Here is a 16,207-nt window from a genome sequence, read left to right on the forward strand (position 1 = left end):
TGCTGATGGATGCTGGGAAGGCTGCAGCCAAGGTGATGAGAAGCGGCTGAGTCACGTTCTGTGGAAGGGAAAGTAGCGGGATTCGCTGATGAATGAGAGGACCTGGAGAGAAGGAGGGGTGAAGAGTTTGTTCCGTGCTGTTGGGACTGAGCAGCCAGTGATGAGGTGACCATTGATTAGGCTGGGGAGATTGGCAGGACTTCATCTTGAGACATGATCACTGAATTATGTTGTTTAGGGGAAAGATGTGGATAGGCTGTCAGAATAGAGATGCATTTATTTATTTTATTAAATTTTTGCTTTACTGCAGAGGCAGAGATAGAAACACACACACACACACACACACACACACACACACACACACACACACACACACACACACAAATATGTATCATGGGAGGTGAAATCAAGAGCCAGAAACTCATTGTGGTCTCCCACAGGGTGCCAGGGATCTAGTCATTTGAGTGATCACAGTTTCCTCTCAGGGTCTACATTAGCAGGAAGCTGGATTCAGGAGCTGGAGCTGGGAGTTGAGAACTACACACAATGATGTGGAAGGCAAGCAGCATGACTGCTGTGCCAAACACCCTCTATGAGAGATGACTTCAGAGCGGTGAAGCTGGATGGGTCTTCAAGGCATAAATACTGACTGAGAAGAGGAGGCCCCAGGTCTGAGCCTGGGGATGATGGGAAGGGCCGGTGAGATAGGGCATAATAAGAAGCCTGCCAACCATTTTGCACACATTTCCCCATTGAATATTCAAGGTAAATTTACGAAACTAAATATGATTCCTGTTCTATGGTCATGGGATTCATGTAAGAAGAAGAGGTCAGGTGTTATTAAATGGCAAAAGGAGGACTTGGACTAGCTCACTCAGTTCTAGAGCCTGTGTGCAGTGAAGCTCTGCCCCACATGGTCTTTGTGTTGTGATGGGAGGAAGAACAGAGTTGTGGTAGAACTGAATCTCATAATTCAAGATGTACAGGAGACAGTCCTGATCTTTTTCAAGTGTCCATGATTTGGTGAGCTAGGGTGAGTGAGGACCAGCAACCCCAGGAAAGGTGGGGTTGATGCTGCAGAGAACTCCACAGTGGCCATGTGTATGGGTGGAGGGAGACTAGCCTGAAGGTTGTGCCTTGGGATGGGCCCTACTGAATTCAAGGGGAAGAGCAGTGTGCAATGGAGATAGCATTGGTGGTTCTTCTTTGTGCTACAGAGCAAAGTTGGACTCAGGCATGAGAAGTGAGCCCAACTATCAGAGTGTTCCCCCAGGGCCATGGAACAAGCAGGGAGGGTCATGCAGGTGAACAGGGCAGGGTAAGGATTCCTGTTGGCCAGCAGCAGCCACATGTGGCTGGGATGGTGACTGCTAGGCCTTAATGGGCCTCATTAGTGCTGTCTCCTCGATTCCTGGCACCTGTGCCAGCTTGGTTCCTCTCTTATTTTCCAAGTCCACTTCTCCACCTCCTACAGACACATGAGAGACTTGGAGGAATCAGGTATAAGTGCAGAATGTTTAAAGACACAGATGCTCTCTGGATGAGGTGGTGAAAAATTCCTCCTTCTTGAAAGAACATGCCTTCATTACAGTCAAATTAAAATATAGTCTCACATACACACATGCTGCCTTCATTACAGTCAAATTAAAATACAGTCTCACACACATACTGCCTTCATTACAGTCAAATTAAAATACAGTTTTACAAACACACACACAGTGCCTTCATTACAGGCAAATTAAAATACAGTTTTACAAACACACACACAGTGCCTTCATTACAGGCAAATTAAAATACAGTTTTATAAACACACACATACACACACAATCTCAGAATTTCTTCACCCAAGGATAACTGGTAATATGTGTGCTAACCTGGTCTTTTAAGTTGTAGTAAGCATATTTGAGTGTGTGGCTTGAAAAACCCAAATGGCATGGGCATAGTGCAATTTTCTCAACATTATATAGTGGTGGTGGGTTCCAATTTTTGAAGTTAAATAAACTAGGGCTTGTATTTGACTCCTTCACTCTGTGGTGTTGAGAATATTTCTTGCTTCTTTAAATCTCAGTTTCCTCTGTAAATCGTGGATGATAATAGCACTTGTCTTAAAGGGTTGCTGGGAGAGTCAGTTGGCTGGGAGAGTCACATGTGAGCCCTGGCACATGTGTTGAGTGAATGTTCAATTGTACTTTTTTTTTTAAGGCCATATAGGGTTCAAGCAGCTGTGTACCCATTTCTCACAATATGAAACAACTGGAATGATATTTGGTCATTGGACAAACTTGTAGGTGACCATTACTTCCTGTAACATTGGGTATAAAATGCGATGCCTTCCATTGACATGGAAGTAAGCTGGTCAGGTCAGTAAGACACATTCATTGTCACATGTTTCGGGGCTGGCCAGCTTTGTGACTGCTTTAATTAGAAAGATTTCCAAAGCATCTAGGAATGTGGTAGGCATGTGCTATCTAGAGGTGTATTGAACCGGAGGGAAAAAATAGGAAAATCCTACACTGTCAGAAGATTGCAGTAATGATGTCATGAAAAGAGAAAAGTATCCCAAGGTGGAGCAACGCGCAAGCCATCTTTCATCACTCCTGACCTGGGCTTTCCTGGGAGGATCGGTGGTCCCTGGAGAGGACGAAGTACACAGCTGCCCTTTTATTTTTTTTACAGTGTGCTCCCAGCCTTCTCTGTGGCTACAGAAACAGCAAATAACAAGAAGAGCCAGATAAGGAGGCTATGCTGAGAGGTCTAGATTTTTCTCCCCACTGGTAACTGGTGTAAGTGGAGAGAGAAAGGCTAGAGGTATGGTGCCTATTTTTAAAATGTTATGTTGACTTCATCAAAACATATATGGAAAGATCATTCAAACATATATGGAAATGGGGACCTAGGGCAATTAGATCAATTCTGAAAAAGGATAAATTGGAGGCTGTCACTAGAAGACTTGCAGATTCATAGAGCTACTCAACATTCCGTAGTGGTGTCAGAGGACGACGAGATCAATGGAACAAAGTGAAGAGTCTAGAAAGAAACTCACACATGTATAGTCAATTGATGTATTGATAATGCCACTAAAGAAATTTGATGGGAAGGAATGTACTTTTTAATAAATAGTGCTGGAACAGCTAGATAAACATAAGGGAAAATGTTAACCTTGATCCCTAGCTCAAACTACATAATTTTTAGTATAGTACACACCTATACATAATTCTGTCATTGCAAAGTCTGTAGGAGAACAAAGGAGAAGATCCTTTCTTTAATGTTTCCATTTATTTTTATTTGAAAGGAAGATGTACAGAGAGGAGGAGAGACAGAGAAGATCTATCTGATGGTTCACTCCCCAAGTGGCTACAACGACTAGAGATGAGCCAATCCAAAGCCAGGCCAGGAGCTTCCTCCGGGTCTCCCATGTGGGTGCAGGGTCCCAAGGCTTTGGGCCATCCTTGACTGCTTTCCCAGGCCACAAGCAGGGAGCTGGATGGGAATAGGAGCTGCTGGGATTAGAACCAGAGCTCATATGGAATTCCAGTGCTTTCAAGGCAAGGGCTTTAGCTGCTAGGCCACCACGTCAGGCCTGAGAATATCTTTTTGATTTTAGGATACAGAGATTTCTCAGGGAAAATTCCCAAACTCCTGAATATATAAAAGGAAAAAAAAATAAGACAGAATTAAAAACTGATGTTCATCGAAGGAATAAAAAGGCACTTCAAAATTGGGTCAGGGCAGCGGGGAGAATCTACAATGCATGATCTGACAAACATTTGTATCAGGATTTATATTCAGTATATAAAAAATTTGTAGGGTTCAAGAGTGAAAGTCCAATTTTGAAAGTGGAGCAGACGACTTGAACAAACTTTAAAAGTCCAATGAAAGTATGAAAACGTGTGTAACATCTCTTGTCATCTGGAAATGCTGATTGAAATTCTCATGAAGTACCATTACACGCCTTACAGAATAGCTAAAGCAGGAAAAGACTACAATGCTGTTATGGATGTGCAAGAAGAACTCTCATACAATGATGGTGAATGTAAAATGGTGCAACTGTTTGGTAATTTCTTACAAAGCTAAAAGCAAACCTATGTTTTAAGCTGGCTTCATTCCCAAGGATTTACTAAAGATAAATGAACACACATATCCGCAAAAAGATGCGTACATTAACAGTTATATCACCTTAATTCATAGTCACCCCCAACTGGAAACAACACAGGTGCTCATCAATAAGAGGCTAGACAAGTGTGAAAACTACTGTGTGGTTCCATTTATGTAAGTTGAAGTACAGGGTAATGATGAATGGTGACAAAAAGGAAACAGAGGTTTCCCATGGGAGTGGAAACTCACCAGCGAGGGATGTGAGTCCCCTTGCTGGGCTTCGAGGATTGTCCTTTAATCTGTGTTGGCATGACTACTGCACCAGACCTCACCATGCACTTCAACTCTATAGCATCATCACCATCCTAAGTGATCACAGTACCTGATGTTTGGCACAGAATGAGGGCAGGGAGGCCCATTGAGTGGTTGTTATAAAATATATCAAGTATATATACAATCTATAGGCATATACAAGTATAGAGCTTTTGAGAACATGTTAAAAGTGGCCAGATTTAAAATCTTTGGGAAGACGAGTCAAGCCTGAATCTTTATAAAGTTCATTAATTTGTGCATTTCACTTGGATCTTTGTCTTCCTGAAAAAATTTAAGCTAATTATGCAAAAAAAAAATTGCCTCCAATAGGGCTGAGAAGACAGAGCAAAAACCTGAAATATCAGAAGGTAGACAGATGCAGCAGACATGCCAGTCTGGGGACTGGTGAGAGAAAGGAAAGATTGAGAATGGAATATGTGAATATCCAGGCTGCCGGTGCTGTGGAGTGTCGGGTGGTTTTCTAACATTAAAAGACAGAAAACTGAGGCTTGTATAAACTGAACCAATTCCAAATCATGTTAATTTTTAATTGGGGGAGGTATTGCTCAAGCAACCCTGACCTGAAAATCCAGAAATCCAAAATTCTACAAAATCTGAAACTTTTTGAGCATCAAAATGATAATGCAAGTGACAAGTTCCTCATCTGATCTCAGGTGTGAAACCTTGTGTTTAGACTTGGGTCCTATCCCTAAGCAATTTCATCATATATGTGAAAATATTACGAAACTAAAAGATGTACAGCTGAGACACTTCTGATCCCTAGCATTTTGGACAAGTGATACTCAACCTGTGTAGACGTCTTTTTAAGATTCTCTTTTCGACTTTTTACAGGGAAATGTAAATTTTCATAGAATTTGTAATACAGGTCTGCTATATCAAGTACTCTGAAATGAAGAGATGTATTCTGAAAAAACTATCTTCTGTCTGAGATCAAATTCATTAAGAAGAAATTAAGATAGTATGAGTGATGTTTTAGGGTAAGATATAAGTTTGAGGGGCTGGTAATTGTGGTGTAGTGGGTGAAGCTGCCACCTGTGACGCTGGCATTATATATAAACCATGATTTGTGTTCTAGCTGCTTCACTTCTGATTCAGTTCCCTGCAAAAAGCAACAGAGAATGGTCCAAGTGTTTGGCCTCCTGCCTCCCATGTGAGAAACTCGGATGAAACTCTGGGCTTTAGCCTGGCTCAGCCCTGGCCATTGTGGCCATCTGGGGAGTCAACCAGTGGATGGAAGACCACTCTCATTCTCTGTACCTCCCTCTGTCTTTGTAATTCTGACTTACAAAATAAACCTTAAGTAAGGAAATAAGGTATAAGTCTTGTGTTATTTCAACAAACTTTTATGCTGATATGGATATTAAATTTGATTTGAATATATGAAGTGTAAGTGAAGGCAGCTCAACTGTTGATATAGTGGAAATATTACAGAAAGTCAAACAGAAAAGCACATGCTGATTATTGAGTGATTATCATAAATGTAGACAATTCAGTTAATTGCCAGTTCAATAAAAGGAAAAACATCAATAATAGGCATTCTTCAACTAAGAATAATTAGCCAAATTAAAATTAAAAAGAGAATTTTAAGTATGGAAAAGATGTTAAAATGTTTAGTTGACTTCCAAGTTGCACAGTCAACTAAATTAAGCTTCATCTGGGATCTGAAACCTTAGTTTGACTTCTTGAAATGGACCAGTCCAAATGTATGTTTAAATCAAGCTTAGAGAATTCATGGCAGACTCCTTTTGGCATTCCCCATCAGATCTAATAGCAAAGATTGCTGGTTCCTGCAGAGGCTGGGAAAGGGAAATCATCATCGTAAAACATTTATAATGCTCCAAGATAGCTAAATTTGGGGTGGATTTTTCAGTAAATGTGCTTGCAATTTATTTCAGACTGGTGAGTAGCAATGACCAATGTTGGAAACCAATAAGAACAGTCACACTCCTGCACTGGGAGTAGGTAGGAAGAGAATGAAACACGAAGAATGCTAGAACCTTTGGAAATTCTGAGGAGTTTGCTTATTTTTGAAGATTTATATTTGGCTAAAGGAGAGCAGATGGTTTATGGGAAGGCGGGGTCAGCTTAGAATGTCCTAAAGATGATTTGGGAACATTGGGACAGGAGAACTTGAGGACAAGGCTGGTGCTGTCCGGTTGGGTGAACCTGTGGTGCAGGCTGGGCCACATGGAGTCTCAGGGCTCCCTGGTCCAGCGAACTGAGGACCATGAGGGGTCATAGCATAGTGCCTAGATGAGAAAGCTGAACATCTGGTCCCTGGTCCTTACTCTGCCCCTGGCTTGGTAATTCTGGTTGGACAAGTCATTTGACCTCCCTGTGTTGGACTTTTCCTTCTGTTTAACAAGTGTAGTGTTATGTGGGGTTAGCCCTTCCAGCCCTTCACGAGAGGGTTGGTTGTGGGGGTCTGTATCCTCCAAAAAAAGTCATCACTTAACTGCCACAGTTGATTTTTATTATTTGCTGGTAACTGACTCTCTGGTGTGAGCCCAAGTCAGAACCACGCAATGGTTTCTGCTCCAGCCTGGAGATATTTTAGGAAATAATCAATGCAAGATGTATTGGGTTGGAGCCATGATAAGAGTCATAAATCTCGATTGTTTGATAAAATTAATAATGCTCTAGAGAAAACTTGTGGAAAACCTTACAGCACAGGAAAATATAGTGTGACTATAGGGAGAGCTTAAGCCAGTGTGGAACTGAGTGTAATGCTGGGAAAGCTGGTTGTATCCTGTTGCTGCTGCGGCCGTGTTCCTGTGTACACATGCACACGTACTTGCTCCTGCATGACATATGTGTACATAGACACATAGACAGAGAAGCACCCATACATACACATAGGTGTGTCCAGCAATACAGATACACACGTGAACACCCAGATACACACACACACACACACACACACACACACACACACACACACACACACACGAGCAGCAAGCTCCAGTTTTGTTGGTTGAGTCTCAAGACTAGCACCTGAGAACAGTCACCCTTAACTCCAATAATGAATGGCCAACAGCAGCTTGCCCCTGAAGAGCTGCCTCCTTCTATACATGTGCCAGATGCTTCTCCAGATTTAGAATAAAGCAGCTCTGGTGTCTGTCCCCAGTCTTTGCTGGTATGGGACTCTGCTCTTCTGGCTTTAGATCTATTGCTATTGTGTGTCGGGGAGTGAGAAGAGGGTGACAAAGGGGGATGGAAATCACAGGGTATTGAAATTGTCAAAACCCCTAGACAGTCTATACCTGGAAAGGAAGGTGTAGGTTATGGAATTTTCTCTGTGTTAAGTATTTTCCAAAGCTTCCCATCAAGTCTTCACAGCAAGGTTGTTGCCTGTGCGCAAGTCAGGGGTTCTGTATTGGTTAGGGCATCAGTGTAGAGAGGCTGCAGGTCTGGGTCATGTGTAGAGGAACAGACCAGAAGAGCACATTATGGAAAGGTGAAAACCTCTGCTTTGGCACACTGATGGGATGATTTCGTAATTTAAAAGCAGCTTTCATCATGTTCGTGTTTGTAACTGTGAAAGTATCATCATGCATGTGTGATACAAAACTGTGAATTTAAAAGATCAGCAACACTGACGTTGATCTGTCATGTTTTTAGGCAGAGAAAACAAAGAATTTTGTCAGTCGAAGCCTCAGCATTGGGGAAGTGCTGTCCATCGCAGACATGGCCACAGGTGTGAAGGTGAGCGCGCCAGGGCACCTGCTGTTCATGACATCATCTTGCCATGATTGACAAGGGTGGGCACTGCAGCTGGACGCCCTGGGCACGTTGACTGGAACATGGGGACCTCACAATGTGGCCTCCTGACTACCATAATCAAGTCTTGTTCTTGCTTTGCTTTGCTTTTTTTTTTTTAAAGATTTATTTTTATTATTTTTTTTATTGGAAAGGCGGATATACAGAGAGGAGAGACAGAGAGGAAGATCTTCTGTCTGATGATTCACTCCCTAAGTGAGCGCAATGGCCGGTGCTATGCCGATCCGAAGCCAGGAGACTCTTCCGGGTCTCCCACACGGGTGCAGGGTCCCAAAGCCTTGGGCTGTCCTCGACTGCTTTCCCGGGCCACAGGCAGGGAGCTGGAAGGGAAGCGGGGCTGACGGGATAGAACTGGCGCCCGTATGGGATCCCAGGCGTGCAAGGCAAGGACCTTAACCATTTGCGCCACCGTGCCGGGCCCTGCTTTCCCTTTTGTACAACATTCGCACATCTGTATTGGTCACTTCCCCCCCACACTAAGATTTATTTATTTATTTGAAGGACAAAGAGTTACAGAGGGGCAAGGAGAGGGACACACAGCTACACACACATCTTTCATCCACTGGTTCACTCCCTAGAATGGCCATAGTGGTCAGGGCTGGGCCAGATGGAAGCCAGGAACTTTGTCCAAGTCTCCCACTTTAGTGCAGGGTCCCAAACGCTTGTGCCATCCTCTGTTGCTTTTCCAAATGAGTCAGTGGGGAGCTGGATTGAAAGTGGAGCAAGCTGGATGTGAATTAGTGCCCATATAAGGATGCTGGTGTTGCAAATGGTGGCTTAACTTGCTGTGCCACGACGCTGGTCCCTCAGTCACTTATTTTTGTATTAATTTTATAAAAACACTGTCATAGTCACTAATGATTTATTTTCTTAAATATTATTGCCACAAATGATCCATATTATTACACTTGTTTAAGTTAAACCAATATATAGAGAGGAATCTAAGTTGATGGCTGAACTTACTGCATTCCTGCCACTCGCATGGGAGACCCAACTTGAGTTCCTGGTTGCGGGCTTCGGCTCACCCCCAATCCCAGCAGACAGCAACCTTGCCTCTCCTTCTGTCCCTTTGCTCCTGGATGGATTGGCTGTGGTTTTCAGGGAAGAAATGAAGCTGAGATGTAATAAGCAGATAATTTCTGAGTGTCTGTGTCATCCCCACCTGCCATCTCATGGTCATGGGGCAGGGTGCGGAGTCCCCTTCTCTGAGCATCGGGGTTTCATACTGAGCCAAGTGCATCAAGCTGCACTGGGACTGTCTGTGTGAATGTGGGAGGAATGGTCCATGGTTTAAAGCAGACTTCAAGAGCATCTCAGTCGATTGTCAGGGATGGGCCTTGCAACCAAATGAAGAGAAAAATGATGGGTCAGCTAGGGAACCTGAACTTCGGGTATTTGGCAACTTTGGAGAATTTGTGTTATATTTTTAGATGGCTTAATGACTTTGAGTTTTGCTGTTAAAAGAGTTTATCTCTCAGAGGTCTCTAGGAAATATTCAGGGAAGAAACTATCTCATGCCAGAGACAAAGTTGTAGGAAGGGCAGGTGGGTGGGGGCTGGGAATGAAGCAGAGTGGCCATGATGTGGTGTTGTTGAGTTCATTTTACTTCTGTTTTTTTTTTTTTGAACTTTTCTGAAATATATGTTTCTGGGAAAGCTTTACTCTTGAGTATTCTAAAAGGAAATGTGAGCAGACATAAAGGATTGTTCTTTAAAATCCCTCTCTGATCACATCACTCTCTTGCTTCCTCTTAAGCCCAGGAAAAACTCTGCAGTCCTGGGGTGGCCCGGGGTCCTTTCATGGTCTGGCCCTGGTTACCCCTCCAGGTGTTTTCTGCACCACTTCCCTTCTTCCCAAAGAGTCACTGCCAGATTGGTGCCTTTTCCACACCTGTCATCCACCTGTAGCCTACTCTTGCCTTTCATCCTGGGCCTTCTTCTCCTTCCCCTGGTTGACACCTGCTCTTTCTTTAGTTCCCAGTTGAAGCATTCTTGCTTTAAGACATGTGTACCCATTTTGAATCTGTGAGTGAATATTCACGTGGTTACCTCATGCCTCTTAGCACCACTGACAGGCAAACTGTCAACACTAGCAGGCCTTTATGTTCTAGATACATAACAGATGTCAGTGCCTGAATGCTAAGCGACTAATACAGAATCAAAATGCAACAGAGCCTCAGATGGCAAAGCACATAGTTACCGTATGACCCGGCCATTCCACTGAGTAGCTACACAGCCCAACACTTGGAAACAGGTCCTAAACAAATACTGAAATGCCAGTGCTCACCACAGCATTATTCACCATAGCTAAAACCAATGTGCATCAGTTGTTGATTGGGTAGACAAAACCTGGTGTATACATACAACAGAGCATGATTGAGCCAAAAAAAGGAATGATGTTCTGGTACAGGATGCATGGATGAATCTCGAAAGCTTTATGCTGAGTGACATAAGCCAACACAGAGGGAAGGAGAACAAACGAGTCCACTGGAATAGATAGGGTGGGCACATTCAGGGAAAGAAGAGCAGGAAGTTCCTGGCGATGGAGGCAGAAGAATGGAAAGTTATCTTAAAGGGTAAAGAGTGTCTGTCTTGGATGGTCAGAAAGTTTTGGAAGTAGTGATATTCTCACAACATTGTGACTGTGCTTAATGGCACTGAATTACACATTTTCAAATGACAAACTTTATATTGCATATTGCATATACTTTGCCACAATAAAAAACAACAATGGAAAATAACTATTGACTGCTTTTCCACACTTTAGTCACTGTGGCTGACTTTTTTTTCCCTTCCCTGTCCTACTGTCCCCACCCCAACCTTCTACCAATCGAGCTCGGTCATTGGAGAAACATTCACTGTGTGCTGAGTCTGGCCTAGGAGATTATGGCTTTTTTTCCCCTGTTGGTGGTGGTGGAGGGCTGTGGTGGGCTGGGAACTGCTCCTGTGAGCTCTGGTTGGGTCAGGGGGCACCCAGAGCAGCTGGCAGCATCTGCCTGTTACAGGAGCCACCAGCTTGAACAGAAAGTGACAACCTCAGCTTGTCAGTAGCATCGGTGCCTCATGGGCCCAGCCCCTTCTCTGGTTCACTCTGGTCCTGTGTTAATCCAGAGGCTCTATGTCTTCCTTAGCACTTTGAACAAACATGGTTGAACTCATGCAGCCAAGGGCTGGCAGGGCCTGGGGCTGGCTGTGAGAGAGCCCCAGTGGTGTGAAAGTACACACTAGAGAACGCCTGAGAGAAGGACTTCTTCACAGAGGGCCATGAATTCTCACTGCTGTCTGGGCACTAGCCCAGAGTCTTCTGCCAAAAACATGGATGAAATCTGGAAGGTCTCTCTAGCTGAAAGAAATGTGGAATGCTTCTTTTTTTTCTCCCTTGTCTCTGCTCTCCTTTTCCATATTGCCATCACCTGACAATCTGTGTACTTGGCCCTGTGTAACAAAATATCATAGACTTGGGGCTCAAACAATGGACATTTATGTTCTGATGTTCCTGGAGGTTGCCAAGCTCAAGATCATGGTCACAGATTCAGCTGCCATTTGCATCCCTAGTATCCGGTATGGGTACTGATTCAATTCCTAGCTGCTTAGCTTCCAATCCAGCTCTCTGCTAATGTGCCTGGGAGAGCAGTGGAGGATGGTCCAAGTATTTGGGCCCCTGCAATACAGGTGGGAGACCTGGATGAAGCTTGCTCCTGGCCTTGACTTAGTCCAGTTTTAGCTGTGTGGCCATTTGTGGGGGGACGAACCAACAGTTGGAAGATCCCCTCACCCCAACTGTGTGTGTGTGTGTAACTGCCTTTCAAATAAAATAAATAAATAAATAAATAAATGCATAAATACATACATACATAAATAAATATTTTTAAAAGATCATGGTAAGGTGAGACTGCCTTCCCCCTGTGTCCTGTTGTACAGAGAGGTACTGGTCTCCCTTCCTTGCCTTACAAAGGCATCAATTCCAAACTGAAGCCTCAAGCTCATGGTCTCCCAAAGGGCCTAAATGCCTCCCAAAGACATGCCCCCCAAACCACCCCACTGTGGATCAAGGCTTCAGTGTATGAGTGTTGGTGGACATACTTTGGTTCATTATTGTTTCCAGGGATAACTCCTGTCTCAAGATATACTTCCAGTACCTTGTGTATCCCAATTGCTCTCGGAATGAAGATTCCAAAATGTACCTGCTATTGGTTCATTGTGCAGGAAGCTGATGGCTTATCACAGTGATGGTGCTGGCAGGCTACCAGTATGCATGCACCAGCCCATTGTGACAGGGACACAGTCAGCAGTACATGGACTCACATTCTTTGTCTAGCACTTCCCAGCCGTATTCTGGCAGGTTCCTTCCTGTATGTGTACTGTGCTTGTCTCATCTGCAACAAAAGCTACTAATGCTAATGCCCATGCTAAGTCATGTCTAGACTTAAACTGGAAATGCCTAGGAGTCTGTGCTCAGTCTGTCTGGGAGCAGGGGTTTGCTCAGTGGTGAGGGTGCCAAGCCCCTGAGTCGTGGCTGGGAACTCTTTCCAAGAGTCTTCCAGGTAGTGACTCTGCGGATGCATTGAAGCGAAAGCAACCTGCTTTCCCACGTGTCTCCCACCGTGGCCTCTGAGGTTGCTGCCAGCCCTGGCTGGCTGTCAGGTGTGCTGCCTGTTTGCCTTTGGCTTCTCCACATGAATGAGGAAGGAGGCAAGGCACTCTCCTCAACAGGCCACACCAGGCTGGCAATGTGATGGAAGTCAGGGCTTTCATCAGGTGTCCCCTCCTTGTAGGTCAGTTATTACTGCTTTTCCCAGCATGTCACAGGGCAGATTAGCCTCTCAGCTTCCTGGCCCTGAGATTTGCTGGGTGGCAGAATGTTGGGCAGGAATAATAACGGTGCATATACTGCTCTCTGTGGAGGCCACTTGGTATTTTCCTTGTGATGGAATGATGCTCCTCTTCAGTCTGTCTCAGTATCTTATTGAGTCTACCACCTGCTCCTGGCATTTTCTGTCTGTTCTTGGATTCCCTTTCAAGTTGCCCCACTGCAGTGTGGGCCTCTGTCCATGTGGTGACCCACTATTCTCCTAGAGTCCTATCTTGCCTACTTCTCCCCAATCCAACTTATTAACTGTGTAGCCAGGACTTACCAGGTCTCAACTCTCCCTGTTGATCACCTCAGTCAGAACTGCCTCTGTCATTCACCTGCCTGTCCCTCCTCCCAGGAAGCACATGCTGAGAGCATGTCGGTCCAGGGAGCCACTTGCCCTTGCAGGAGGCCCAGAATGGTTAGCTTACCTGTTATTCAGGCAGTGTGACTGAGCTGGAGAAGAGGCCCACATTTAACCTAACTGTGTGGACTGGCATCAAGCAGATACCACCTGTCAACAGTTGCGGTTCCCTCGCTCAGCCTAGGATTCCTAATCCTACATTTCAGTGAAGGGAAGATTTCAGAGCATGGCAGGAACAAACCAAGAGTTTCTCTCTTCTTAAAAAGGAGGAATGATTCAGTGCAGGAAAGGATGTAAATCCCAGAAAGAATATATTGCAAAAAAGGCAACTGTCACCAGCCAAGGAGATTTAGGGGTGGAAAATTTCAACTTGTTTTGATACAAATAATTTGTTTTACCTTGATTTCCAAAATGGGTTAGGGGAAAAGCATGCTCTATTTGGACTGATTCCACTTTCCCATGTTGGAGTGGAGCAGTTTGTAGTGTCCAGGATAACTCCCTGGAGAGGCGCTGAACAATCAGGGTGAGAAACATCTTCCCAGGGTTTGCTGTCAGGAATTGAATGACAAGCACTTCATCTTGCTAATGTGATGAGTGAAATTTATTCCTCCCAGTGCCAGAGCTGTGGGAGTAGATCAAGTGCCATTCACGAAATTAACTCCTGGCTGAGGATACACACAGAGTGCAGAGAGCTCCTTCAGTTGTAGTGACCACACAAAAAGGTCCAATCCCAACTTACTAAAGCTAAAAAATTAAAAAACCCATTTAGTGGCTGCTGTGATCGCCGAGCCGAAGTGGTGTGGATGTGCAGGATGTGGGCTCTCATCTCTTGGCTCTGTCTCCTCCAGCACCTTATTTCCCACATATCAGCTTCATTCACCAGCTGTGGCAACGTGGTTTCCAGCAGCACTGGGTCTCCATTCCTCCACATCTTATTACAGCAAGAAAGGGAGCTTTTCTCTCCCAGTTGGTTGCTTACATGTCCTAGAATGCACTCTGAATGAACGTAGCCGGTCCTTACGGTCAGGGAGATGATACTGTGCAAATTGCCAGTCTCAGATCAGTACTCATCCTGGGATCAATATTGCCTAGAACCACTTGGACTAATTCTGGAGAGAGGGTGCTTGCCAGAGGACAGGTGGAGATGTGTGGCAGGGAAGGGGAAAGATGCTGACCTGAAGATGCAATAAATGTCAGTGCACCTGCCTTCTGTCTTTGCAGCCAGTTGCTCTGTTCCTTCCAAATGCTCAAGTCACTTTCTTCCTCTCCTTTCTGGTCAGTAACACTTTCCCAGAGTTTTTAGAAGACCAGGCAAAGTACTTAGTGGTTGGCTCTCATTGACTCCTCATGGCAACGTGATGACGTTGTAGTTGTAGGCCTTAACTAGCTGAGATTTCAACCTCAGCGACTCCCAAGGTGCAACTTTGGTTGAGTCAACTTTGCCACTCTGAGTGCCAGCATCCTTAGTAGGAGAGGTGATGTCTTTTTCATAGGGTTGTTGGGGGACTCAATCAGCTTGTGTGTGGAGGAACAAATGACAACTTGAGAAGTGGGTACGTTCGTTGTTTGCTCCATTCCTCACATGAAGAAATTGACAACACTGTACCATTGGCCAGCTATCTCCTAGCCGAGGGGTAGCTGAACCCACTGGTAGCTGGGGCCCGGGCTGTCATAGCTGAAGCCAAGCTCATTTTGCAGCATTCATCTTCCATTGGCCCTCTTCTTGCTGACTGCTTTTCATGCAGGCGCCATCCTTGCAGACTGCAAGAAACAATTGAGATCATTGCACAAGTACGTGATAGTGTCTGAGCAAGAAGTCATGCTCAGAACAGTCATCTGCTGGGATTAAAGGGGTTGGCTGAGGCTGGAGAACTGAATCACTGTGGAGCTGGGGTGTCCTCACCTAGATGAGGGTCCAGGAGTTGTGTCTGCAGAGAAGCACTGCAGCAGGCCAGGCAGGAGAGGGTGTGGACTGCAAATTTGCCACTGGGGCGTTTTTGGATAAATCTCAGGAGCCGAGCAGGTGTTCCTTGAGTGGAGATTGGCCAGCTGGTTTAATTATCTTGAAATTGTTGATTGGTACTAACAATGGTTTGCATTGTCTTTATTTTTAGTGTGGAATAATTTATTGGCTGTTTGGTGGTGTTATCAGGAATCTCGGGAGCCCTGGACATGTTACTAAGTGGTTTCAGCTCCTCCAGGTATGGTGTGTACCTTGATAGCTCTCTGCTGTGGACAGTCTTAGAAATCTGTAGTACTTAGATGTGTTAGTGTTTGAGAAAGCAAACAAGCAAGAAAGCAAGAAAGAGGAAGTTTGACAGAATTTGAATTTCTAGGCTATTCTATTTGTGTTGAATCTTATTATTAATCTCACTTTAGATGTCATTAGACTGAATGTTTACACTTTTTTCCAACTTACCTCTTGCTGTTTTCACCCACATTGTAAATGGTTGGAGAGGTCTGTAATTGTAGCAACTGTTTTGGCTTATCCTCCATTACCATAACAAAATGCCCAAGGCTAGGTACTTTGTAAAGAAAAGAGGTTTGTTTGGCTCAGTTTTGGAAGTGGAAGGTCCAAGATCAGGTAGCTCCATTTTTTTCCCACCCCTGGTGAAGGCCTTGTTCCAGATGGTATCACTGTGGGAGTCTGTGTGGAAAGGATCACCTGGTGTGCAGAGGGCCCAGGCCCTCCTTCAGAACAACCTTCTGTGGGTGTTAACTAGCCTGTGAGAACTACCTTAACCCCTTCCAAGGGTGGCAACTCCAGTGCTCAACCACTTCCCA

At 44.6% G+C, this 16,207-nt stretch overlaps 1 protein-coding gene across 1 annotated transcript in view; it reads left to right on the plus strand.

The window, feature by feature from the left end:
• Positions 1–16,207, plus strand: part of ACOXL (acyl-CoA oxidase like) — a 284,350-nt gene that overhangs the window by 3,382 nt on the left and 264,761 nt on the right. The window contains 2 exon segments of the mRNA XM_040993353.1: positions 8,050–8,133; positions 15,538–15,624. Of these exon segments, the coding sequence (XP_040849287.1) occupies positions 8,050–8,133; positions 15,538–15,624 (171 nt within the window).

The sequence above is a fragment of the Ochotona curzoniae genome, unplaced genomic scaffold (genome assembly GCF_017591425.1).
Source record: "Ochotona curzoniae isolate NIBS_2020 unplaced genomic scaffold, NIBS_Ocur_1.0 contig_883, whole genome shotgun sequence".
In the NCBI taxonomy this organism is placed as follows: Eukaryota; Metazoa; Chordata; class Mammalia; order Lagomorpha; family Ochotonidae; genus Ochotona; species Ochotona curzoniae.